Source organism: Mus pahari, chromosome 3 (assembly GCF_900095145.1).
Source record: "Mus pahari chromosome 3, PAHARI_EIJ_v1.1, whole genome shotgun sequence".
In the NCBI taxonomy this organism is placed as follows: domain Eukaryota; kingdom Metazoa; phylum Chordata; class Mammalia; order Rodentia; family Muridae; genus Mus; species Mus pahari.
Window position 1 is genome coordinate 111,319,833 of NC_034592.1, and position 24,506 is coordinate 111,344,338.

At 48.1% G+C, this 24,506-nt stretch overlaps 1 protein-coding gene across 3 annotated transcripts in view; it reads left to right on the forward strand.

Moving 5' to 3' along the window:
- Positions 1–24,412, forward strand: part of Bcl2l11 (BCL2 like 11) — a 36,545-nt gene extending 12,133 nt beyond the window's left edge. For 2 of the 3 annotated variants that reach the window (XM_029537042.1, XM_029537041.1), the window contains 2 exons: positions 12,849–12,958; positions 23,949–24,412. In XM_029537042.1, coding sequence (XP_029392902.1) covers positions 12,849–12,958; positions 23,949–24,047 — 209 coding nt within the window. In that variant the 3' untranslated portion in view covers positions 24,048–24,412. The remainder of the gene's footprint in view (positions 1–12,848; positions 12,959–23,948) is intronic. The other variant, XM_021193177.2, reaches the window with a different exon arrangement.
- The last annotated feature ends 94 nt before the right edge of the window (positions 24,413–24,506 follow it).

A 24,506-nucleotide genomic window follows, 5' to 3' on the forward strand; every position in this document is an offset into this window, starting at 1 on the left:
TGGTGCTGTGCACACACACACACACACACACACACCCAGAGAGAGAGAGAGAGAGAGAGAGAGAGAGAGAGAGAGAGAGAGAGAGAGAAGAGAGAATAAGACAGCCTGGGAGACATGCCCTGACTTGTTCTTTTAAAAGATGACAGACTTGTTAATAGCAAGTTTGGTTCTAAAGTTCTTAGGACTAAAAGGAAGAAGAAACTGTGCTTAACTATAAGTAGTACAGATACAGATGTGTGACTTTTTACTACTGAAGGAAATAAATTTTTTTTAAAAATTGCCTGAACAAATATAATAGTGTCTACTGCACATCTGGCTCTGTAACCTTTGTTTCTGGCATTTGCAGCAGCCTGTCACTGGGTATGCATGTCTCCCTTGTGTGTTACACTGTTGCTGCTGGTGAAGCAACACCTCGCCCCAGCCTGTATTAGAGGTCTTCCAGGGACACTGTTCCCCCCCAGCCCCACATCGACTCCTTTGAGGGCTGCCTGTATGTGTAGACTGTCTGAATGGAACATCTCCAGCCCATGGAACGCTGTCAGCTGCCTGCCTTGGTCACCTCTCTCTGCAGCCTTGTAAAACCACTCAGAGCAAGTCTGGGCGGAATCTCCGACTGCTCCTCTGCTGACCCAAGGACCACGGTGCGACTGGGCAAGTCTATTTGAGCTCCAGTTTTCTCTTCCATCCAGCGAGGGCCTGCATTCTCTACATGCTGTGGGAGTTTAAGAATAACCCAGCAGACAGGAGTCACCTAGTAAGGAACTCAGCACTTCTGATTGCCTCCCACGAAGTGTCCAGGTGATCATGGGCATGTCTGATGTGCAGTGTTCTCTACTGACCAACATCTGTGGAAAAGACCAGCCCTTCCGGAACCCACTCACGGGGAACCGTGTGGTCGTGGGAATGTCACGGTGTGTAATTCAGAAGCCCTCGGGTTCCAGAGTAAACAAGCAAAAAGGGAAAATATTTTCTAGAAACTCGCTTGAATAGGGTGGGAAGGGAAGTGTGAACCTGCTGCAGGTCTGCTGACGGACCTGAACATCACCCCGAGGGGAACCTTGGCTTCTTCGGCAAATCTTTGGACCGTGGAGGGACATCTGGAAACCCTACCCACACAGGCTCTGCCTGCCTTGGGGCTGAGTCTAGGCCACCTGCTGGAGACGGACCATTTGTGGCAGAAATTTGACTAGAGTTCAGAAATGTGTATTTTGAAAAGAACGGTCTCAAGACAAGCAGAGGAGCACTCTCCCCTGCCAGTCAGTGTTCTGGAACAGCTTTTCAAAGCAAGGGGTGTGCTTTTGAATCACTGGAAGGCCCACTATCTGAACAGTCAAGACTTTAAAAACTGCCTCCCCCTGTACCTTGCAAGGTGATGAGCTATCCTTAGCTTCGCGTTGCTATAGAAAGTTTCAAGCCCTTCCGGACGAGGCTTTCCCGTGCTGGGCAAACCCAGGATTCATAGCATAAAACAGCATCTACTTAATGGCAAGCCGGACCTGGGTCTCTAAGAGGCCAGGCCTCTTTGGTCTCCAAGTGATACTTAGGCTAAGTCTTTAAGTCCCTGGTGTCTGTGGGAAGCCCTGACTTCACTTTGCTTTCTCTAACTCTGACTTTTGTCCAAACCAGAGCCCCTTGTTCGTTAGGAGAGCTGTGGCCTGTCCCCAGATTGATGTTGGTGATGAAGGGATTCGGGCTCCTCCTGTTGTTGCCCTGGCTCGTTGCCAATGGGACAAGAGAAGGCGGCACTGGTGACGCGGCTCCCCTTAGAACCCATGTCCTTCTGGCTCGTGTGTGTGTGTGTGTGTGTGTGTGTGTGTGTGTGTGTGTGTGTGTGTGTGATTGGGGCTCACAGTTGATGCCACAGCCAGGTAGAGGCACAGTTCCTGTGTGGGGGCATGAAGTGTCTGTTTTGTTTTCTGCCTTTCCTTAATGTAAAAGCTAGGGAGTGCGTTGTCTAATGACGAAACCTTGCCTTGCGGTCATTGGTGCTGCTGCCTGGCCTGTCTGCACAGTACAGTTTACTTGGCATGCTTGGGCTTAGCTCTGCATCTTTGGGAATGAAAGAGGGTTTGAAGCTGAAACTGAAAAATAATAAAAACCATTTCAGCTCAGGATGAGTGTACATGGTAAGTTGAAACAGGTTGAACACTTAACAGTTTTCAGCTGTCAGCCTGTCTTAGGTCCCCACCCCTCGTCTCTTAGAATAGATTATACTTTCAGGTATGGGGTGTAGTTTCCCATGCTTATTCTTAAAAGATCTAAATATAAGAAATTTAGGAATAAATGAGAAATTTGAGAGTTTTTAAAGATTTTTTTTTTTTTTTTTGTAATTTGTGTGTGTGTGCGTGAAGAGAGCATTGGATCCCCAGAAATGGCAGGTACAGACAGCTATGAGCTGCCTGATGGGGGTGCTGGGAACTCAACCTAGGCCCTCTGTAAATAAGAGCAGCAAGTGTTCTTGCTGACCTTGGGAATGCATGTACGTGACAGAATGCAGGCTATACAGGCCGTGTTAAATGTTACTTTTCTATAGCATAACTGTGCTAGAGAAAACGCAAGGGAGTTTCTTGGGGCTCAGTGGGATAACACTTGTCATCACGTCCAAGGCCCTGGATTTGATCCCCAGCCCCACAAATAGTGGGTTCGTTTCTTGTTGATTTCTTTTGGATCCTTGAGAAATTTCTTAGCACAAAATAGTGACGATGAGGTTAGGAGGAATATGATGTTAGGGTATATGAGAATACAAACCTTGGTTTCACTTAAACTAGTGTGTAGATTCTGAACCAGTCGAAGCAGCTCAGTGACTTAAAGGAAAAGATGGACTGTTCAGGAAGAGCCCGAGCTGTCCTGCATGATGTGCCCCGTGGCAGCCACCTCACACTTGCACCTCGGCTTTAGCTCTGTGGCTTCTCAGCTGAAAGTCTGGCCCAGACAATGCAAGCGCTAAGGGTTAGCTTTGTGTCCACGCGCTTCCCGTGCTGATCCTATAATGAAGTCTAGTGTTGGAAAGTTTTAGCCTGTGACCTCCCATGGAGTCTTGGTGCTTCCACTATGATAGTCCCATTATCATGAAAGGTAACTGGAGCTCTTACCTGTCTTAGGAGGGTGTGGAGGCCACTCTAGTGGTCGGAGCACAGGAGAGCAACTCTCCAGTGTCCCATTACACCGGGAATTTTTTTCAGAATGTCCTCGAGCTGTCTTGCTTGGGTCATGAGTCTTGTGCAACAGAGCTGCCAGCCGCTGTGTCTGCCCTGCCTTTGTGGGCGAGCGGAGAGGCATGTCAGGAGCTCACACAGATGAGTGGACTGTCACCATAAACTCACAGTGATGACAGCCGTTTTCCACGTCTTCCTGCACCTGCAGTCGCCGTAGCCAGTGTTTGTAATCAGAATGAACCTATTAATCGTGGTTATAAATTTCACTCTTAACTTTGATCTTTCTTTCAGTCTGGTGTTTTCCCGACTGAGAAGTCACCTGGATGAAGGCGGGGCTTGGAGCCCGGTTATGTTACATTTGTACACTTTGGACTGGTTCTCTGCAACCTTCCTCAGACTAGTGTCACGAAGTTGGCCCGTCAGGTCAGCGGGGAAGGAACTTGGCTCTCACCTCCTCTCTGACTAATTTTATACTCCCTCTGTCGCCACGTGAATTGGCAAGCTTTCTTTGACAGCAGCGTTTATTTAGTTCTTCCTATGTCGTCGTTGTTGTTTGTTGTTGTTGTTTGTTGGTATGGGACTGGCTGCCATTGGCCTGTGTTGTGTCTCTTCACAGAGAGGTGTCACCTTCAGCCTGGATGTGTCTACTATGCTTTGGGGGGGGGGGGTTGTCTTGGGAAGAGTCTCAAAGCCCAGCTGAGACAGACATTTAAACCATTAACTGTCCAAGCACAGTGATTGTCTTTGCAGTTATGCAAAGCAGCGTCTGGAATTAAGGTAGAAGGCTTATTCTTTTCCCACAAGATGGGCATAAAGGAAGCAGCTGCTGGTGTAAGTGGGAAGTTTTCCGTTGTCTCTGTCCTCACGGCGAGTTACCCGCGACGACCGTACATCTGTGTTGAATTACTGCTTCAGTTTGTATATGGCTATTATAAATGCTAAGTTTGTAACTAAGGCCTTCATTAGAAGGAAAAACAAAAAAAGAAAAAAAAAAAAAAAAACTCAGGGGTGACTTGCAGACTCTGGTTGTCAGCCGGTGTCTTGGTCTCTGTTGTCACTGGGATAAAAACATGATTGAAACCTTACATGAATTTAGGGGGAAACTATTGTTGCTTGTTTTCTGCCACAGGTTTTAAGTTACATACAGGAAGCCATAGTTAACTCTGTAAACCCAGGAGTCTTTATTTTATAGTGTGAATTCTTAACTCCCCTCACCCTCGGCCCAATATGATTTTTGTCTAGAAGCAATTTATAGTTACCGATAGGTAATAACTTGGGGTTTTTGCATCCTTTGTTTCAGGAGTCTTTAAGTGTGTTGATGTATAGGGGGGTGGGGGTTGGATGTTTGTCTTGGAGTTAGACTTTCCTTACATAGCTCAGGTTTGTCTCAAACACACCCTATTAGTCCAGGCTTTCCTAGTGTTTGGGGTTGTCTGTGCGGGCTACCAGCAAGGATCTCAACCCCAGGCCTCACTCGTGCCAAGTGTGTAGGTATCTTACGGCTGAGCTGTGTCTTCAGTCCAGGCCGTACTTGTGGTCCAGGAGAGGAACCAAGGGTTTCAGGCTCACTCGATTAGGAGTTTCCCCCTGCTACAGCTGCAGCCCTTGTGTTTAAAGGATCCCTACGTGGTTCTTCTGATTAATGAAGGAAATCGTGACATGTGCTGTCTGGCTAGGACGGCGTATTGGTTTTAAGTTTTTGTACTAAATCAAGTACAGGGATTGGCCTTTCAACCTTATTTATTGTATTGAGTTTTGATGTTATTTTTGCTTATTCAAGTAAGATGCAGTCAGATCCCTGTAATCTTCTGAACATAAACAATGGCTGTGGGCAGAGATGAAGCTGTTCAAAGACTTAGTGGCACAGGACTGAAGAGATGGGGGCACAGGAGAGTCCAGGGTCCTGCCATAAACAGCGAGTGTGAAGTGCTGCCATGTGCTGTTCAGAGCAGTGATGTCAGCACAGCATGAGAGCAGGCACCTTCCGTTATGGTGGTACAAACCCCCCGGGGCTTATTAATGAGAGGAGCTGGCTTAGGATCCAGTTTGGGAAGTGTGGCAACTTTGTTGATTAAAAAGGGAGGTACTATGCCGGCGAGATGAGTCCAGTGGTTAAAGGCACTGGCTACTCTTGCAGAGGACCTGGAGTTCAGTTCCCAGGGCCCATGCGGTGGCTCACCACCACCTCACTCCAGTTTCAGAAGGTTCGATGCCCATTTTTCTCTACCACATGCAGATGGTGCAAACAGACATTCCTTACTTATACATCTGTATACGCAAAATAAAAATAAGTAAAATCCAAAGTAACAATAACGAAAAGAGGTGGGGGTTGAGAACAGGACATCTGACCCTGAATGTGAGCAAAAAGGCTAAGAAACCTTAGCCACAGGCTCCCACCCATGCTTCCCCTGTGCTTCTCCTGGGACTGAGATGTCCCTGGACATGGGCCCTGCAGCTCAGGCTCCGGACATAACCTCCTGTGTCTAGTAAGTCTGTTAGTGTGTGTTTAGGGGACAGCTCAGATGGAAGCGATAAGGAGAGACCTTCTGATGTGGGATGGAATGAATGAAAAGGCCCCGGATCTTAGTTGCCGCCAGGTTTGGTCTTTATTGCACGGAACAGACCTTGGTGAAGGGGAAAGGCCTTGTGAATACTAGTTTCCACAGCTCTGTCCAGCTTCAGCCTCCGGGACTAGGGCTTTGCAAACCATCCGTCTGGAAATGGATGAAAGCAGCCCATTCCGACCTATTAGCTCAGGGCTACATGACGGCAGCAGGGAGGATACGCCGGAAGAGTGAGTGGGGAAGAGCTGGCTTTGGGTCGTGCACTTCATTATCGAGCATTTTATTCCAGCAGCTGTTTGTAAGGCGCCGGCTCGAATTCATGTGACAACTCAGGCTTGACACAAATGTGCGCCAGAGAAAAACAGACTGACGGAAATCTGAGCTCTTAGGCTGCAGCATGCTGTTGCTTTATCTTTGTCTTTCTTCTTTTTACTTTTTATGTATGTGTTATTTGTATGTGTACCTGTTTGTGGTGTGTGTGTGTGTGTGCACGCTGGTATGCAGACGTGCAGAGACCAGAGGTGTTAAGTGTTTTCCTCCATTCATCTGAGCCTTAGACCTTGAAACGGGATCTCTCACTCACCTGAAGGTCACAGATTCCACTAGGCTGGTTAGACAGTCAGTGAGAGACCTGGGGATCCTCCTGTCTCCACCTCCCCAGTGCTGGGTGCTAAGGACCACCCAGCCTCACCTGCACAGCCCCCACTTAACTGACTGTGCCCTCTTCCTGTAGACGCCTGCATTTTTATTACTAATAGCTTTTATTTTCATCAAGTGGCTCAGTGGGACTGGTAGATTTGTCTGTCAAGAAATAAAATGATGTGAGTAAACATGTAGACCTGGAAGGAGCTTGAGGGGGGTGGAGATGGGGGTGGGCGCAGGGAGACTGACTGGTGTCTGGGTGGGATTTCTGAGTACACTTTTCAGAAGGAGCTTCTGGTGACATTGTGCGTCCCCTCACTGGTGTCAACAGCAATCTCTTTGCCTTTGGCTGACTGGGAAGAGACAGAACAACTTGGTCCCTTTAAGGTTCCTTTGAAAGCTGCCTGAGCACACCAGCCGGCCGCTTCATTCCTTCTGTGGGTATGTCTAAGTAGAGATTACTTCTGGAGATATTTAAGTGAGCAGATTATTGTATTAAACCAGCATCCCAGAATTTTTTTATTTCCCCCACTGAACACTGAGCATCAAAGCCGATGCTTGTATACATTTCCCTGCCCACCCCACCATACTTAAAGTACTTCTTAGGGCTTTATTTTGTAACTGGTTTGAGTCCACAAGGAAGTGGTTCTTTGTAGAGGTCTTTATAAGTTTGAGTGGTCCCCTCAGAGCTAAACAGAGCTAAACAGCACTGAGATGGCTAATGAGAGGTGGGGTTTTTTTTTTTTTTCTTCCTACAGTCCATGGGCCAGTTGCCCTCGACTGTCTGGTGTGTTCTGTTGCGTGTTTGAAAAGATCAACAGTTTATTCAAAGTCACACATTCCACATCTACTTGGACATCAGGAAATCCTTTCTCTGTTCTGAGTTGAATATTGATTTGTTTTAATTCATGCTGGTTACTTTCACGTCTAATCTTTGGGGATTACTGACCATCTAGAGATAACTGAAATTCTCCTGCAGGTTTTGAGTTGGTTCCTGCTATTGCTACACTGTAATGCCAATGATAATGGGAGTAGGAGCTGCCTAGTAGTTAAGGAGACTGAGCTAGCGGGCTCCCAAGCTGAAACTGCACATCAGTGTGCTAGGATGTGTGCTTGTGTTATTTCACTGGGCTGTGGCAGCCCAGGACAACTGACAGAATGGCTGTGAATGTCACAATGTGACCATGGTGCTTTGAACCCATTGCTGCTCACTGCAACAAAGTCTCAGCTTGTTCTCACTAGCAGCCACTTCCCCGAGATATTAATAGGTTCTGAGTTTTGAAGATACCTTGTATTACCTCATGACTTGAAAAAGTGTTAGCCAAGTGGGTGACCCACATCTTGCATCGCTAAGGCCCTTTGGCATCAGGAGTGTCCTCCTTTCTCTTCCCCTGAAAAAATGAATTGGTATGGTGCCATAGGAAATCTTGTTACTGATACCAGTTTTGGGATTTCAAAAGGTTGATTTTTTTTTGAAGTTTGGATAAAAACCCAGTGGGCAGAGGACACTTGGCAAAGCTGCCTGTGTCTGACCCAACACATAAGAAAGTTTTAATAATGGCATTTGTTAAAAGTGAGGAGGAAGAACTGTGGGCCTGGGAAGTCCCCTCTGGTGCAGTCTTGTGGCCTGCAGGGTTGGAGCCTTGCTGCAAGCCTCAGCTTCACAGTATATCTGTGGTCGAAAGCACTCTGCTTTGTCTGCTTGGTGTGGGTGTGTGTGCGCGCGTATGTGTGTGCACACGCGCGTGCACACATGTACGCACACATGTGCGCTCATGCACACTCATGCCAAGTTCTCAAAATGAAATGTTTCTTAAATACTGCAGCTATGTTCTGAGGGTGAAATTTTTTATGTGTGTGCAAAATTTCCTCGTTGATTTAAAAGTGTGGCCCTCCTTAGAAAAGCTTTTGTAAACAGCTTTCTTGCAAACACGTATCAACACTTGGGATTCTCGGGCTCATCACTAGTCACAGAATAAACTATTTGTGGTTGGTTCTTAACAGTCTTAGACTGCATTACCTTTTTGACAGTCTGACTATGTGAGTAAGTGGGTGCATGCAGGACAGAGTGACAGGAGTCGGGAAGGTGGGGTGGCATGGTTTCTGGGCACTGTGTCCCCAGCCCACAGATGCCAGGTGCACCTTCAGAAGATTGACAATTGGGATGTCTACATACTGTGGTCGCCTGTGCTTAGGGTGGCTGTGAAAGGGGACAAAGCCACGTCGTGTTGGGAATGAAAATCTCACCTCCAGCTCACTCCATGCTGTAGAATGGACCGATGGGCCCCATTTGCTCTACTTGTTCTTTTGTGGCACAGGACCAATTATGGAACTCACTAGCATTAGGCTGTTGGGGGAGCTCAGTGGAAAGCTTCCTACACCCCATCTCTGTACCTCAAAGAAAATAGTTTGTCACCTGAGAAATAATGTTTGAAGATTTCGTCAAACCATATGAGTTACAGCTAGTATACCTTAAATATAGAAGAAGAGGATGCCTTCTAAAATACTCTCAATAGAATTTTTGTTGTATAAACTTAGTATATTGTGGCTGAAGGAATGGTTCAGTGGTTAAGAGCACTTGCAGCAAAATCATGAAGACTGGAGTTCGGATCCAAGCACCCAAGTACCAATCCAGACATCTGCCCACAGTTGCCAGCTCGGAGTACAGGCAGAGGAGACAGGATTGTTGAGATTTTTTGACTTCCAGCATAGTGGAGGAAAATGTGAGTCCCCGGGTCAGAGAGAGACCCTGCCTTAAAAAGTAGTAGGCAGAGAGAGATGGTGACACTCCACCCACCCTTCTGGACTCTACATACACCAACAGAAACGTGTACTCACGCACATAGACAAACGCCAGACTTTTTACAAAGTGTACAGCTAATCACAGTGTATAGCTTGGTGCATATCAACTGTGTGCATGTTACTTGTGCCTTGTGGAGTGGGTACTAGCCTTAATTTTCAGTTTACATCAGAGGAATAGTATTTGCACCTTAAAAAAAAAAAAAAAAACAAAAAAACATGCCGGGTATGGTAGAGCGAACCTTTAATCCCAGCATTCGGGAGGCAGAGGCAGGCAGATTTCTGAGTTCAAGGCCAGCCTGGTCTACAGAGTGAGTTCCAGGACAGCCAGGGCTATACAGAGAAACCTGTCTTGAAAAACCAAAAAAAAAAAAAAAAAGAGGGCCAGAGAGATTGCTCAGCAGTTAAGAGAACCGGCTGTTCTTGCTGAAGACCTAGGTCTGATTCCCGGCATGCACATAAATCCATACAGGCAAAAAAGCGCCGCGTGTGTGCGTATGTGTGTGTGTGTGAATTTTAAAACACTATCCTGGAAGCTGTGGCTTGGTGATAGAACACTTGCCCATCACACTAGCATCACAGACAGGGAGAAATAAATATTCTTGATCCTTATAAAAATAAACTACCAGGCAGGTATGATGGTGCATTCCTTTAATCCCAGCACCTGGGGGGCGAGGGCAGATAGATCTGAGTTTGAGGCCAGCCTGGTCTATGTGGCCAGCACCTGCGGGGTGAGGGCAGATAGATCTGAGTTTGAGGCCAGTCTGGTCTATGTGGCCAGTTCCAGCTGGGTCAGGGACTGGGCAGAATGTTAAAGAGTATCTAAGACAGCCCAGCCTCCTCAGCAAGTGGTGTTTATATTGTACAACACTGTTTTGTAACAGCTTTTTAATATTACACCTAAGTGCAGCTGATAGTCTCTTGGCAACCCAGAGCTATTGCTAGCCAATTACAGTTTGAGCTAAGCCTTACCTAACCATTATCTTGGGTTAATGCACTGTCCTGACACCACCAGCATAGATCAGGGCCCCAGGCCTAGCCACTGTTTCTGGTCCTTTGTTCTGTGTCTTTTCAGGATCTGGTGTGCGGACCTTAGCACCTGCAGCCCTCCCACCCTAAGCCTCCTTGCAGGGATGTGGGGATCTGTTTATATCTGTGCACCTACTTGTACTAACAACCATTGAACTGTTTTTTTGTTTTGTTTTGTTTTTTGTTTTTTTGTTTTTTTTAATGGGAGAAGCAGACTGTCTGCTTATCTCCCCAAACAACAGGGCATTTATCTCTAAAACAAGTTGAGCTTGGCCACTAAAGATCCATAACCGCTGGCAGCATCTGTGTGCTTGCTAAGTGCTACTTTTGATAAGTCAGGTTGTGACCCAGTGGTGTTTGGAGTTCCCAGCCGAGCACGAACCAAACCACCTTGTGAAGCGTACGTGTGAGGGAAGGGTTAGCCAGAGTGCAGGCCTCCTCTTCAGTGTGGCGGCATTAATCGGAGTAGGCAGTGTTTTGTGTAACAGAGGAAGAAAATGGTGATGCTTATTAAAGCGTAATTCTCTCTGTATATAAAGAACAGCGTAGCTACAGACATGAGATGCATAGGAAAGACCCAGTTGCTACAAAAGAGGGTCCAGTCAATAAAAGGGGTGAGTAACTCATTGAAGAAGACAAGCTTCTTTGGAGCTCAGAATGGGTTGCTGAGAGCAAAAGCAATTCTCTTTTTCTTTTTTAAATAGACCGCAAAAGTGTGAACTGTGTAGTAAGTATCCGAGTCCAGACAAAGCCAGGGACACACACCTGTAATCCCAGCACTTGGAAAGTAGAAGCAAAAGATCAGGGGCTCGGTGTCAGCCTAGGCTACATTAAACCTTGTCTCAGAGAAGGCAGAGGTGAAGGGGGGGGGGGGGAGAAATTCATAGCCTGTATCTGTCCTCAAGAACTTCACCTCCATGGGCCTCATCTGAGCCTCCCTAGAGCAGCCTGGTTCACGGTCATTTGTTGTACATCACTGACTATGACCACACAGTAAACACTGGGTAAGCGACTTGGGTCACGCCACCAACTTTGATCTATTTTTCACCCATTGTCTTTTAGTACTTGGCTTTTCTTTGCTTCCAACCCCAAAGGTGAAGCTAGATAGCTCTCTTCAGTGTGTGGGGGGAGAAAGAGTGAACTGTGAAGGTAGGAGAGGTGGGTGATGGGACCTGTCATGGTGTCGTGGTGCCTCCCAGACCTGCTCAGCTGGGTAGGTGTGCATCCCTGGGAGGACACAACAGAGGGAGCCCCTAAGTGACTGTTGGACCCGGCTGGCCCGAGCTTGTCATCCCAGCACTTAGGGATGAGGGGTGAGAGAGGCCTGGCCTGCACAGTGACATGGTGATATGCCACCTGTGACACCAACGCCTCACAAAGCTGACAACCCAGAAGGACATGGAACTGATGACTTGCTCCATTCACCTGACAGTGTCAGTCTTTGGTTTGTTTGGTTGGTTGGTTGGTTGGTTTGGTTTTCTGGTTTTTTTTGGTTTTTGGTGGGATTTTTTTTTTTTTTTGCCAATTATTTAAATAATAGTGCTAATATTAGAAATATTTGTGCTTAAAAGAAAGTATGGCCAGTGTAATTTTTGTGACTGGATGTAACTTCCTGGTCTGACTTAGCCTAAAAATTTAATTCCTCCATGAGACTTCCTGTCTCCTGTGTAGTGATGTCCCCTCTGATACTCAGAGTTGGTAGCTTAATGGAGCACAAATCTCCCCGTTACTGAGCTCTTACGGGATATCTGCTCTTTTAAGCTCTTAGTAGTCTATCTGTCTGTCTGTCTGTCTGTCTGTCTGTCTGTCTGTCTCTCTCTCTCTCTCTCTCAAACACACACACACACACAATATAATAATAATTAAATAAAAAAAATCAGTGAGAGCTGGCTCTCTGCCTTCGCCACATATGTTCTGGGGCTCAGACTCAAGGCTGCTGTCAGGCTTGGAAGCAAGCGTTTTACCTGAGCCTTTGCACCAGTCCCGGCTCTGTTTCTTTGGTGATCTTCATTGAATGGTTAGTATTCCTTTTGAGATGGGAGTGTGTGAGGCTGGGCCGGAGTTTCTTTTCATTCTCCTAAGTCCTGAGTCTCCAATTCCTGCCATCACTCTGAAATCACTTACACACTGACTGCTGGTTCTCCTTTGTTTTGCTCATCAACTAGACACAAGCTAGAGTCTTCTAGCAAGAGGGAGTCTTAATTGAGGGATTGCCTCTGTCAGGTTGCCTGTAGGCAAGTCTGTGGGGTATTTTCTTGCTGTGGAAAGGCTGAGCCCGCTGCAGACAGGGCCACCCTGGGACAGGCAGTCTTGGCTTGTGTATAAAAGCAAGCTGAGCAGCCTGTGGTAAGCAAGCCAGGCAGGAGTGATCCGCCCACTGCCTCTAGCTCCTGCATCTCTTCTTGCACTTCCTCCCTGACTTCTCACTGACAATGGACTGTGATCGATAATAATCCCCTTCTCCCTAACCTGGTTTCAGTCCATTGCCTAAAATGATAACTGTTTTCACAGTTCTTAACGCAGGATTGAGAGTCCCCAAGGCCAGGGAGCTTCCAGAAGACAAGAGTGTGTTAGGTTGGTTTGTTCCTGGAAACTTGTGTGTGGTGTTCTAAGTGTTGTGGACCTCGGTGTGATTTCCAGTTTCTTTGTTCCCACACAGCTTCCATAAGGCAGTCTCAGGAGGAACCTGAAGATCTACGCCCAGAGATACGGATTGCTCAGGAGCTGCGGCGGATCGGAGACGAGTTCAACGAAACTTACACAAGGAGGGTAAGGACCTCTTCCCATCCCCAGAGAAAATGAGACTGAGGAGATAATGGCCTCCTTCTGGACCTTATGTTATTTCTTTCCTAACTTCTGCTCTGACCTGATGCATCTAAGGGTTTGGCTTTAATTGCGATACAGTGTGAAGTTGCAAGAGGTATTTTATGTGCAAGAGACCTCAACATATTAGTGCTTAGAATTCTTTCACAAGGTTATTTATACACATGAAATTGCTCCATGGGCACATGGTCTTCAGTTCCCGTCATGGTGCTTCTCCATGTCGTCAGAGCCATTAGAGTCTGTAGTCGCTCGGCCAGGGCTCGCAGCAAGGGAGCCTTGTCCTCAGTCCTGCTGCTGGCTTTTCCCATTTGATTATTAAACTGTCTTAGGAGACAATTCATCAATAGCCTATACTGTGAACCTAGCTAGATAAGGGTAGATAAGAAGACATCTCAGGTGTCTTCTTGGTGTAAATAATAATGATGACAACAGCAACAACATAGTCCAGCATCTTCAGAAGCAGTGTGTTTAAAAACAGTTTTGATATGGAACAAAGACATTTGTCTGTTTGAGGTCCTGCTTCCTGTGGAATACACTTTTGGGGATGTAGGCTTTGGCTCTGAGGTACAGGACTTCTGTGAGTGAGTGACCAGTTAGCAAAGAGTCTGGAGGTAAGTTTGGCTCCTTTTCAAATTCATTCAAATGTAACCTCTCTCCTCTCTGGAGAGATGTCAGTCAAAGGACCCTGAGATCTGTCTTTACACAGACATCTCCTATGGAGCCACCGGTCCACAGTAAGTGGGACTGCTTGAGGAGTCTTGTTCCTTTTGAGTAGCAGACCTATCAGAGAGTCCTGGATCTCAAGGATAATCTCAGCCCCCCTTCCTGCTTTTCTGTGGGATGTGTTGGGGGATATATGGGTGTGCTATAGTCAGGCTTCTGTCATAAATGGGAACTGTCGTGTTGATGAATGGACTGAGGAATTTTTCGTGAAACTGTGTGTAGCCGGCACAGGCTTAGCATCCTCTCCCTGACGTGGATCATGTCACAGAATATGAATTCCTTCTTAGCGTAGGTCCAAACTGGCAGTCTTTTGGGAAGATTGGTTGATTTTTATAATTCACCACTAAAGCTACATCCACTAACCCATCTGCCTTGTTTAAAGAGATTTTAGTGTTTGTGTTGGGGATTGGACTGGTTGGCTGTAAGAAGCCATGGTATGTTTGGGGACCTGGTCCTTCTGTTGAGGGCAGGGGTAGAGGACATGAGACTATTTGAAGAGAATGAGGGGCTACATCTGAGTCTTGGGCTGGAGCTGAGGCCAGAGTCCAGGAGAATATGCCATTTTTGATGAGTATGGAGAGACATGGAAGTGTAGGTATGAACTGGCTATGATGCTGTATCTGTCTTAGAACACTGTAGATGCCCTCAGGGCCGGACCTGGTGGGTGGGCACGCCCCAGGAGGGACGCAGCTGTGGGCAGGCCTTGGTACTGCTGGGACTTGTACACCGAGCTGAGCTGGCGCAACATCCCACTCGAGTTGTGTCAGAGCCTTTGTCTGCAGAGCCAGGCATGCTGATGGACCTTTTGTACAAGTTTGATTTTAAACCATAAGGTAAGGACAGAGGACTAGGAGGCCTTCCCCGATGGGAGTGATGGTTGATGCAGCTCCCTGAGGACTGTGAGTGGTTAGTGATGACATGGTCAGGGTGCATATGGCTACGAAAAGTGTAGTCACATTCTATGGCCGGCCCTCAGGAAGGGGATCCGGGTAATGAGTGGTTCAAGTCCTGTGCAACTAAAATACGAACTGCCCCAGATCCTCCACTAATTCGGTTTGCCTTATAGAAGGTGTGACTATGGCCACGTGTGGTTTGCCTCCTACTTATAGTTTCCTGCTTAGGTATGCATTTTGTGATGGTTGCATCGGTTGTTTGTTTTTTTAAATAAGAAGCAACATTTTTATATCTTATCCTTTTAATACAATAAATGTAAATAAACATCATTGTACTATTTTACAAGATTTTATACTTTATTTTGTATGTCTTTTCATTTGTGTGTGTGTGTGTGTGTGTGTGTGTGTGTGTGTGTGTGTGTGTGTACATTTGCAGGCTACTGTGCATGTTATAGAAGTCTGAGGATAACCTGTGGGAATTAGTTCTCTGCTTCCAGCTAGCAGACCTGCAAACTTCTCAGCAATTCTCCGTCCTTTGCCTCCCACCTCACCTGTCCTGAGATTGCAGATGCACATACCACCACATCCGGGGCTCTTACGTGGGTCTCAGGGGTCTAACCCAGACCATGAAGCTCCTGAGTTGGGGTGTTTCCACCCCATGAAGTTGGGGTGCTTTTGCTAGCTGAGACATCTTGCCAAGCCCTAGCATGTCTTAAGCAATGGGTTAAGACCCACTGTTGAAATCCGGTCACTAATGAAGGACTTTAGCTTTCCTAGTAGGCTGGAGAGAGGAATAGATTCCAGTCTAGGCCCTAATTCCTCTAAACTGAAGGCAAATATTCTCCAGATGGTGAGTATCAGCAGCAGTTCAAAATATCAAACTCTGAACTGCAGAACACAGTGACCCTTAAGGCCACAGCCACCAGCCCAGCTAGTTAGAAGAGCAGCCATTGTCTGTCATCACACCAGTGGTCCATTGTTGAACACTGTGGACAGGAAGCCAGGCAGGAAGTGGGAGAATGATGACTTCAGATGACGGCTGCTGCCTGCCGTCCGTCCTTCGCCTACTTGACAGGATTCATTAGGGCCATTATCTTCTCCCCAGGCTCGTTCGCTTGTATTGCTTACCTCACAGAGCCTGACAGGATATCTTCCCAAGTTACCAGGTAGGGAATTAGAGACACTATTTTGTAGTTGTGTGTCTAATCCATTTAAGAGCAGTGGGGCAGCTGGAGATGGAGCTGTGGAGGCAGAGGCAGGAGGTCAGAAGTGAATGCCCTGGCCTGTATGCCCCTGACTGCTGGACTCCGATCGCCCCACTGCAGGCAGTTATCACTAGGAGCACGCATGCTCTATAGCATGGGAACTTGGGGGACAGCTTTTTTTATTTGGAAAAACTTCAAGAAACATTCAGAGAACTTTGCTAACATGTCGCCTCGGCACCCCCAGTATGTCTTGTCAACATGTACTTTCAATGTGTGGGTTGTTTTCTCCATGCCCCACCTTAGCTTATTCTTAAAAAACGGTTTCTTTGATTCTTTGAGACCTCCATACAGTGTTTTGATCTTATTCCTTCCCCCTCCCCCACCTCCCTACACTCACCCAATTTCATGTTCTCTTTATAACTGATACAAGTATTCACAAGATGATCAGGAAACATGGCTAGGGCAGGGGAGCAACCACAGGAACATTTGCTGTAAGGTTGTGTCATCTGCATAGAACAGGGACGCTGCATCTGAGAAGTCTCAGTATGGTCACCTAAACAAGATCTGAGCAAGGACATCCCCGCCTGACATGCGGGTGTGCCTGGGGGACTCTCACGAGACCCCACCCCGTATTAGCACTGCAGCGTGTGCTTCCTGAGAGTGTGAACCTCCTCTCATAGCTACATGTCACCACATGTCACAGTCATAATCAGCGAATGGATAGTGTCCCCGTGCTGCCTTGGAACTGCAGACCTAAACGTCTTCTCTATCCTGAAATGTCCCTTTTAGCTAGACGTTGGGCGGGGGGGGGGGGGGGGGGGGGGGAAGTGATTCCAGCCCCGGCCTGAGCTCGTGCATTGCATTATGGAGCACTCTGGCCTGGTAACTGCCCTGTCGTTGGAGAGGTGACACTTGCACAGAATTCAGGTACCCTGAGTCTGCAGACTCCCTGTATTTCTTTTACCTGGTGCCTCCATGGGTCGAGAGTTAGGTTCCATGCTTCCGTAGGAACGGTGCAGAGACATGCTGTCCTTGGTTCCTTCCACCGAGAGGTGCGTGGTGGCTGCCGCTGACAGTGTAGAGCCAAGGTGGTGTCTTCAGTGTAGAATTATTAGTTTTCCCCGGAATGGACTCCAGAGCTTAAGACAGAGGAGATGAAGTGGCACTAGGGAGGCACTGTGCCTTCTGAAAGATTTTACTGATTGTTCTACCCAGACGCTGTTCCAAGCTTTCTTAACCACACTCTGCAGTGTGGTACCCATCTTAGGGTGGCAGGGGCTTTGCAGGAGCTGGCTAGTTCAGGGAGTTCAGAGAGAAGCTCAGAGGGACTGGTTGTCCGAAGGTCATGGAGAAAGCAGGCAGTTTGCGTTTAGCTGAGTGCTGAAGGGTCATTCGTATCTTGCAGCCTATGTTTGAAGCCTCTTCGTCTTCGTGTCCGGGATGCATCATCGTTTGACAGTCCGTTTCACACTCATATCCCATAGCTGTCATCAGGGCCGTCTCCATGGCGTAGCTGCTGCTCTGAAGCTCACGCCTGGGCCAGGTGACATCAGGTGCATGTCACATAGTCCTCAGCACCTGTGGGCACTAATTCTGAAAGATGTCCACTTGTGGGCATTTTGGCCGTGGGCTGGGTTGCTGGGAAAGGCCTGCCAGCCCTTCAGGTAGCTGTTGAGGGGATGTCCTCAAAGTGCCCAGCCTAAAGCTAAGACAGACCCCTGCAGATGGGACAATGAGTGAATGGAAACCCTTTGTCTGGTCACAAGAAACACCTTTGGTTTACACTGATTACTTCCCCCTCGGTCTGGGACATGTGCAGGCATGAGTTGATTGGAGTGTACATAGACAGCAAGAGAACCCAGCATCAGATAAAGTGGAGCCAAAACGGGGGTCTACAAGATCAGCTTTGATTTAAAAAAAAACAAGTTTCACTAAAGCGATGTGCACAAGAGCATTTGTGTACTTTAAACTTGAAGCCTGTCCGTCTCACTTTCCTAAGAAAGGGAGCCCACTATGCTATTTGACTCCATGCTTTTAGAAATGACGGTGGTTCCTATAAATCACCAACAAGGGAGAGGCTGAAATTATAGCTTGCTTGGATGAAACTAACCAGAGATGTGTGGCCTCAGGCCATGTTCTCCAGAGGCCTTCATTAATTGAAAGCTGGAGTTTAATGAGATAAGTTGCTTTCTTAAACTGTTGCCATTAAAGGCATGAATATCAATGTAAAATCACACCAGATCTGACTCACGGAAGGATGGGGTCGCTTCACATGGTAGTTGCAGGAATTTATAGATGAGAAGGTCTCTCTTGTAGCAAACACAGTCACTAGGAGGTAAGGTGAACTGTTATCAGCTCTTGTCTGTGACACAATTGTGTGTTGCAGTTGGAGGGAGCGGTTTGGCATTTTGGTTTTAGGCTTTGCTCATATCTGAACTGAACCACACACGCCACCTCTGTTCAGTGACTGGAGGTGGCGAGTGCTTCGGTTTCTCCCCTGAGGCAAGCGGAAAGAGGTATGTTATTCACTCCATAGCAGTGAGATGCTTTTCTGAATGAGAGTTTTCTGTAGCTACCGAGGGCCTCTTGGCGCGCCAGCCAATGCACCCCATCCAGAACCAGGGTGTCTACTCCAGTGTCGGATGTCGAACCTCACGGGCTCGAGAGTCTGGGTGCCATTATCACCCTGTTCTCTGTCACGTTGAGCGGTGCCAGGAACTGTCCACCTGGCTGCCTTTAGATGCTTCGGACGTGCTTATGAAGCAAGTGCGTTGGACCCTACAGTCACAGGCTGCATCTGTCTGGGTGTAGGCAAATACGAGAGGAGACTGAAGCACTGGGGTGTGTTCGAATGGCTGGCGGGGTGTTGGGCTAGACATCCTTGTGTTGATCTACACCACACACCACGTGTGAGGGTGCTGTCGGGCCTGGCAGGTGCTACACCTGCAGGGCTACCCGGCCGTGGTGGGATAGGGAGCCATGAACGTGCAACCAAGAGGAGGGGCAGGTGCCCGGAGGGGAACTTCAGGCAGGTTCTCAGGGTAATTTTTTTTTTTTTTTTAGTCCCTGGAGGAGGAAATGAAGATGCAAAGAAAGGACGGTTTGGCCCTTCTGCAGACACATAAAAATAATAAGGCGGTTGCATCATCCCTTGCCTAGACTTCACCTCGCTGAACCAAAGCGGGAGGTTTTAGTTGTGGTTAAAGTGTGTTACATCCCACTTAGCTGTTTCAGAACAGCGTGTTCCTGCCCTGAGTTGAGTATTTCGTCCCTCGTAGCTCTCACAGAAGACATACTACCCATCTTGAACCCTGTTTGGCTGGCCGTAGAGCAGGACCCCGTTCTGGTTCTGAGACCTGCCTGGCAGGATCCCTACCAGGCAGAACTGTGTGTCATACCTCCAGGGTGGCTAAAGAGATAGCCGCCGCCTCCCCCCCAAACCCCACTGTAAGTAAGGTTGTGAAGTGGTTTTTGTGTCCCTATAAAAGGCCTCCACTTTTCACAGTTGCTGCTATATATGCCGCGTAGGAGATAGGTTACAAGTTTGGTCCTTGAGAATGTTTGCAGCCTGTATGTAACTGTCCGGCCAGCGTGGCCATGGTAGATCTGTGACAGCTCAGCTTGCTTGCCGTGCTGGGGGGTTGTGGGGGAGCACATTTGTTCCTCTGATGTTCAGAGTCATTACGTCATACCGGGTGCCCCTTGTGCACTGACTGTCTCCAGCCGTCGAGATCGCTAAGCTATGAGACCCAGGCTGTTTAGATGCACATGTTCTCTTTGTGGAAAATGGGAAGTGAATGCATCCCTGGGCAGCTGTTGCCTGGCCTCAAGGCAGCCGTGGGCATTGAACCAGCGTGGAAATCACAGTAAATTCTCTGTCTGAGGGTAGAGAGGGGGAAAGGCCTCGTGGCTGCTATACTCAACATTGTTTAGACGGCTGGGTTAGGATCCCATAGAGGCGTGGTATAGCTGTGTTGTGGGTACCCCTCAGCCTCCTGGATGGCTCGCTCAGTGGTGAGGATGGAGGCCGGTGCACCATCCAGCAGAACCACATTCTTAGGAACCAGCACCTGCCGCAGAGACTCTGCCAGAGTCCTTCCTGGTCTCAAAATTCAGTTTCCTATGATTTACTACCTACATGCAAACCTGCTAGAAGTTTAAGACTCTAAAGTGTGGACATTGTATGTAAAACACCTGCCCAACTGAAGGTGTGCCTATTCTCGGATGCTTTTGTCTCTGAGAACTTGGGATAGGATACTGTCAGTCTATAAAGAGGATTTATTTATTCATCTTTTATTTATGTGTATGTGCGCATCATGTGTGTGCAGGTTGTTCTCGGGACAGAGGGCATTGGAGCCCCTGAAACTAGATGTACAGGCAGTTATGAGCCATCTGAGGGTGCAAAGAACCCAGTTACACAAGAATCGCAGTACATGCTCACAACCGTTGGGTTGTCTTTCCAGCCCAATGCCGCCATTTTTTTGCCCCGCTACCTTGACTGCCAGGAAACAGGACTTGAGGTGATATTGCCACAGGTCTCACCCCTGGGTCTCCTCCTTGATGTGATTTGAAAGCTCTCTCAACCTTTACCTTTTATTGTGATATGGTTGTCACTCCAAGCCCCCCTCGCTGTGGGGCGTTGTGTTTCATGAGAGCTCTACACAGGAGGTTGGCATTTGTACTCTACTGTAGCAGAATCTGAGCTGCGTTGCTGAGCTCACTCGCAGTGCAGGGTCTGGTCTCGCTTCCCACTCCACAGACCCAGTCTGAGATTCTCGACCTCGATCGATCAATGAGAGGCAGGCAGCGCTGTGCTGACTCCAGAGTCGCCTCTGTCCACAGTCATTACTCTCCATTCTGGGAGTTTGAGTGTGAGGTCCTAGGTGTCACATGCCTTCTAGGAAGGTGTGAGTGGGATCCAGCGTACCTGTCCTGGCCCTGCCACCTGCAGCCATTTGCAGTGTGGGGCAACCACACTGGCCCTGTGGGTTTGCTTTAAAGGCTTAAAAGCCTGTAAATTTTTTTTCAGCTGGCAGTGGCAGTGAGTGACTCTTAGACACACAGTCCTAAGGGCACTAGAATGTCTTTTCAGGGGGCAGCTTGTCTCTGATGCCTTTAAAAAAAAAAAAAAAAAAAAAAAAAACCCTTCCCATAACTGCATTAGGATAGTAGATCGCCCAAGTATCTTTATGATTTAGTAGTTAATGTCTCCGCAACTATATGGACCGCAAGTCGAACATCAGTCTCAGCAGCAATGGTGTCTTCACAGACCCCCCTCTTTAACTTGTTTGGGCTGTGCCTCTCAATATTTATAGTCACACCTTGCCCCGCCCCTGCCAGTGAGTTCATCTTAACCACCTAGCTGAAGGTCCTGCCCATAGATAGCCATACCTGAGAATTTGGGGGACACTGTGGCCTGTGTAGAGAGGTTGCCAGGAGGGAGACATGATTGTACTTTATTTTCTGCTTCAAGAGGTTTTAATCAGGAGGAGCAGTCTGTCTTGTACCAGACGGCATAGGTGTGGCACTGAGCTGTACCCCCAGTACGAAGATGCCACTGGGAGTGCCTGCATGTGAGTTCCTGATGCAGACACGCTGGACACAGGCCAAGAGGTGGCTCTGCCAAGAGTTGTAGGCCCAGTGAAAAAAGAGCTGATGCCCTCACTCTTCTGTGTTTTCTGTTGTCTCTCTAGTTCTACATAAGCTGTGAAGGACCTTGCAGCACGTAGATGGCTTTTCCCCTGGACACTGACATTTAGCTGATGACACCCACTCCCGCCCCCACTCCCACTGCAGATGATGGTCATTTTTAGGCTTGACATGTCCTGGCCCGAGCGCCCAGGGGCCTGTGCTTCCTCCAACCTCTCACCAGGTGTTCGTGGGTGTGGTGTGGTGTGTGTGTGTGTGTGTGTGTGTGTGTGTGTGTGTGTGTGTGTGTGTGTGCTCGCTCGCTTTGCATGATCCTTTCAACTCTCCTGCTCCTTAAACCAAAGGTTATGGTTAACTGAAGGCTAAGCTCAGCCTTGGGTCCCCTTGTAGGTGTCAAGGAGCCCTGGCTTCCTGGTTTTATTCTGCTTCAGCTTTCATCTCTCCTGCCTTACCACACCACTGGCACCACAGCACACGGCAGCACCACACCGCTGGCACCATAGCACCCGGCAGCAGACACCAGGCTCAGACTGAGGTGCACCTGCAGCAGCCTCATTGCTGAATCTGATGTAAGGTAGAACCGCCCCTCCTCCAGCTGTTTTCTGTTGTGTGGGCCACATGTGCTGGGCCAGAGGAGCAGCTCCAGCCGCTGTGCCAGCTGTCAAGGGATTTCTGGACTGGCACTGTGCTCTGAATCAGTACTAATGGCTTCCTCCATTGAATGTTGTCCAAAAGCAATTGTTCGCTTGTTAGAGGCGCGTGCCGTGCTGTCACACCGGCCCCAGAGGGCGGTACCTCCCCCNCCNCCCNCCCCCACCCCACACCCGCCCCAAGGACTGGGTCTTCCCTTTGCCAAAATTTCCTGCTTTCCCATGTCAGTGCCGCCTTTGTACTTCTCTTCTCGTTAGCCTTGACTGCAGTCACCGTGGTCCACCTGTCAACCTCAGACGGTTAGCCAGTCGCTGTCTCCCTGGTTGTTGCTACAGCTAGAATTTGAAGCTTATCAAGTGTAAGCAGTTGAGGTCCCTCACTTGGGTGACCCATTCTGGGTGTGTTGACTGTCACCACCCAGTCAGCCCCAGCCTCTGGTTATGCAGAGGGCCGCGGTGACATAGGTCGGTACAAGTCTTCCCACTTTGGATTGGTGGCTTAGTCATTCTTAGCACATGCTTTCTTTGTTTTAGTGAACTGTGGTTCCATTTTGAATAAGCTTCTTTCAGCCTATTAATATTCGTCTTCACCAAAATGAACTTTCCCCAGAGTTAGTCTCACACAAAAGGGGCAAAGTAATTTTGAAAGTTAAATCAAAACAAAGCAATCTTGTGTGTGTAGAGCCGATAAAATCGCAGCCTGTGGTCACGGGAGCACCTCCACAGGAATCGCTGACATAAAGCTGATTTCCTCCCATCTTGTTATGGAAAGAGGAGGGGAAATGCCCTGGCCCCTGGAGCTTAAGAGCTGTGTAAACAGTGGGGTGAGGAGAGCTCCCCTCACAGCTGCTGTCTGAGAGGGAGCAGACAGCCCCAGTCTGATTCATGGTAATTCCCAGACGGTCCTTAGGAACCTTTCCCACCAAAATGAGGGGAGGGGTCTGTCGGAGGCTGGGATAGCCACACAGCCAGGTCATTTAGGAAAACAACTAGGGCTTCAGCCTTGACTTTGAACCAGGTTGTGGCCGATGGCATTGAGGCAAATGTGTTCCTCTGCCTTTCGTTGTCCAGTGAGATGAGTTAGAACCAGATGTGAGCACTCTGGAACTGTGCAGGGTGCTCTGAAGTCTTCACATGAATCCGAGGTTTCCTTCCAAACAGTCTTCAGATTGTAACCAACCTACCTATGTCCCAACTAATGATGTGTTGTTCTTAACTGCCCTTTCCTTCCTGGGCCTGATGTGGGAGGGGGGGGTTGACTCAGCCCCTTGTCTTCTACAGTGGGCGGCCCCTCCGGGATCAGTGTTTATCCTTTGCAGCCAGAGGCACATCCCTTCCACTTTATTTAGCTTCTTGGGGCACATTACCCCCAAGTCACTGCTTCGTCAAGCCAATCACAGTGGCCAGACTCCACCTCTGAGAGAGTCCTGGCATGTCTGAATATCAGTGAACATGGCTGGCAGTAAAGAAACGCAAGTTCATTCTTTTGATTTTCCTCTGCTCCCGCACACCCTTAGCCACGTCTCCTGAGACACCAACCATCAGTGACCTGGCTTGGCTCCTGTCCTGTACCCATGTGAAGGTTTACAGTTCCGGGATAACTTTGGAATAATTTGATCTTCTGTTCGCTCTGTTTTCCCAGTGTTGGAGAGTTCGCTCGGTACACTTGTATTCCATGAGGTCACATCCTTGCCCCCTGGCAGCACAGATAGAATTTGAGTCTCCCTGCAATTCAGATGGGCTATGTCTCTTGCCTTGCATGCGGCTTCTCCAGATTACTAGAGAGTAACTAAGAACTCCGCTTCTGTCGTTGCAGGTGTTTGTAAATGATTACCGAGAGGCTGAAGACCACCCTCAAATGGTTATCTTACAACTGTTACGCTTCATCTTCCGTCTGGTATGGAGAAGGCATTGACAGGATCTCCATGCAGCCAGGATACATGGCGGACATGGCTCTTGTTCAGACTGGGAGAACCCCCCCGCACGTCCATCTCTTGGTGCTGTGACAGTACGTCCGGTGGTTCTATCCCAGAGAGGTGTGCTGAGCGCGGACAGCGCTCTGCACTGTGTCGATGTGAACGGAACCTCTGTTCATCACCACATGGCCGAGTTTTCAGTAAATATTTGTTGTGAATGTAAACAAGGGAGGGCTTTTCTCTTTTTAATGTACAGATCCTAGGAACAGAGAAATATGCAAGAGAGGTGTTTACATGTGGCGTGTTAATTTTTTTAGACCCACTTTCTTTGATAACTGTTTTTGGTTGTTTTTTTTTTTTTTTTTTTTTTTCTCGTTTTGTTTCAGAAAGGAAAACTTTGTGGCCAATTTATGGCTGATTTTTCTACTCAAATTCTTAACCCCACTACCTACTCAGAG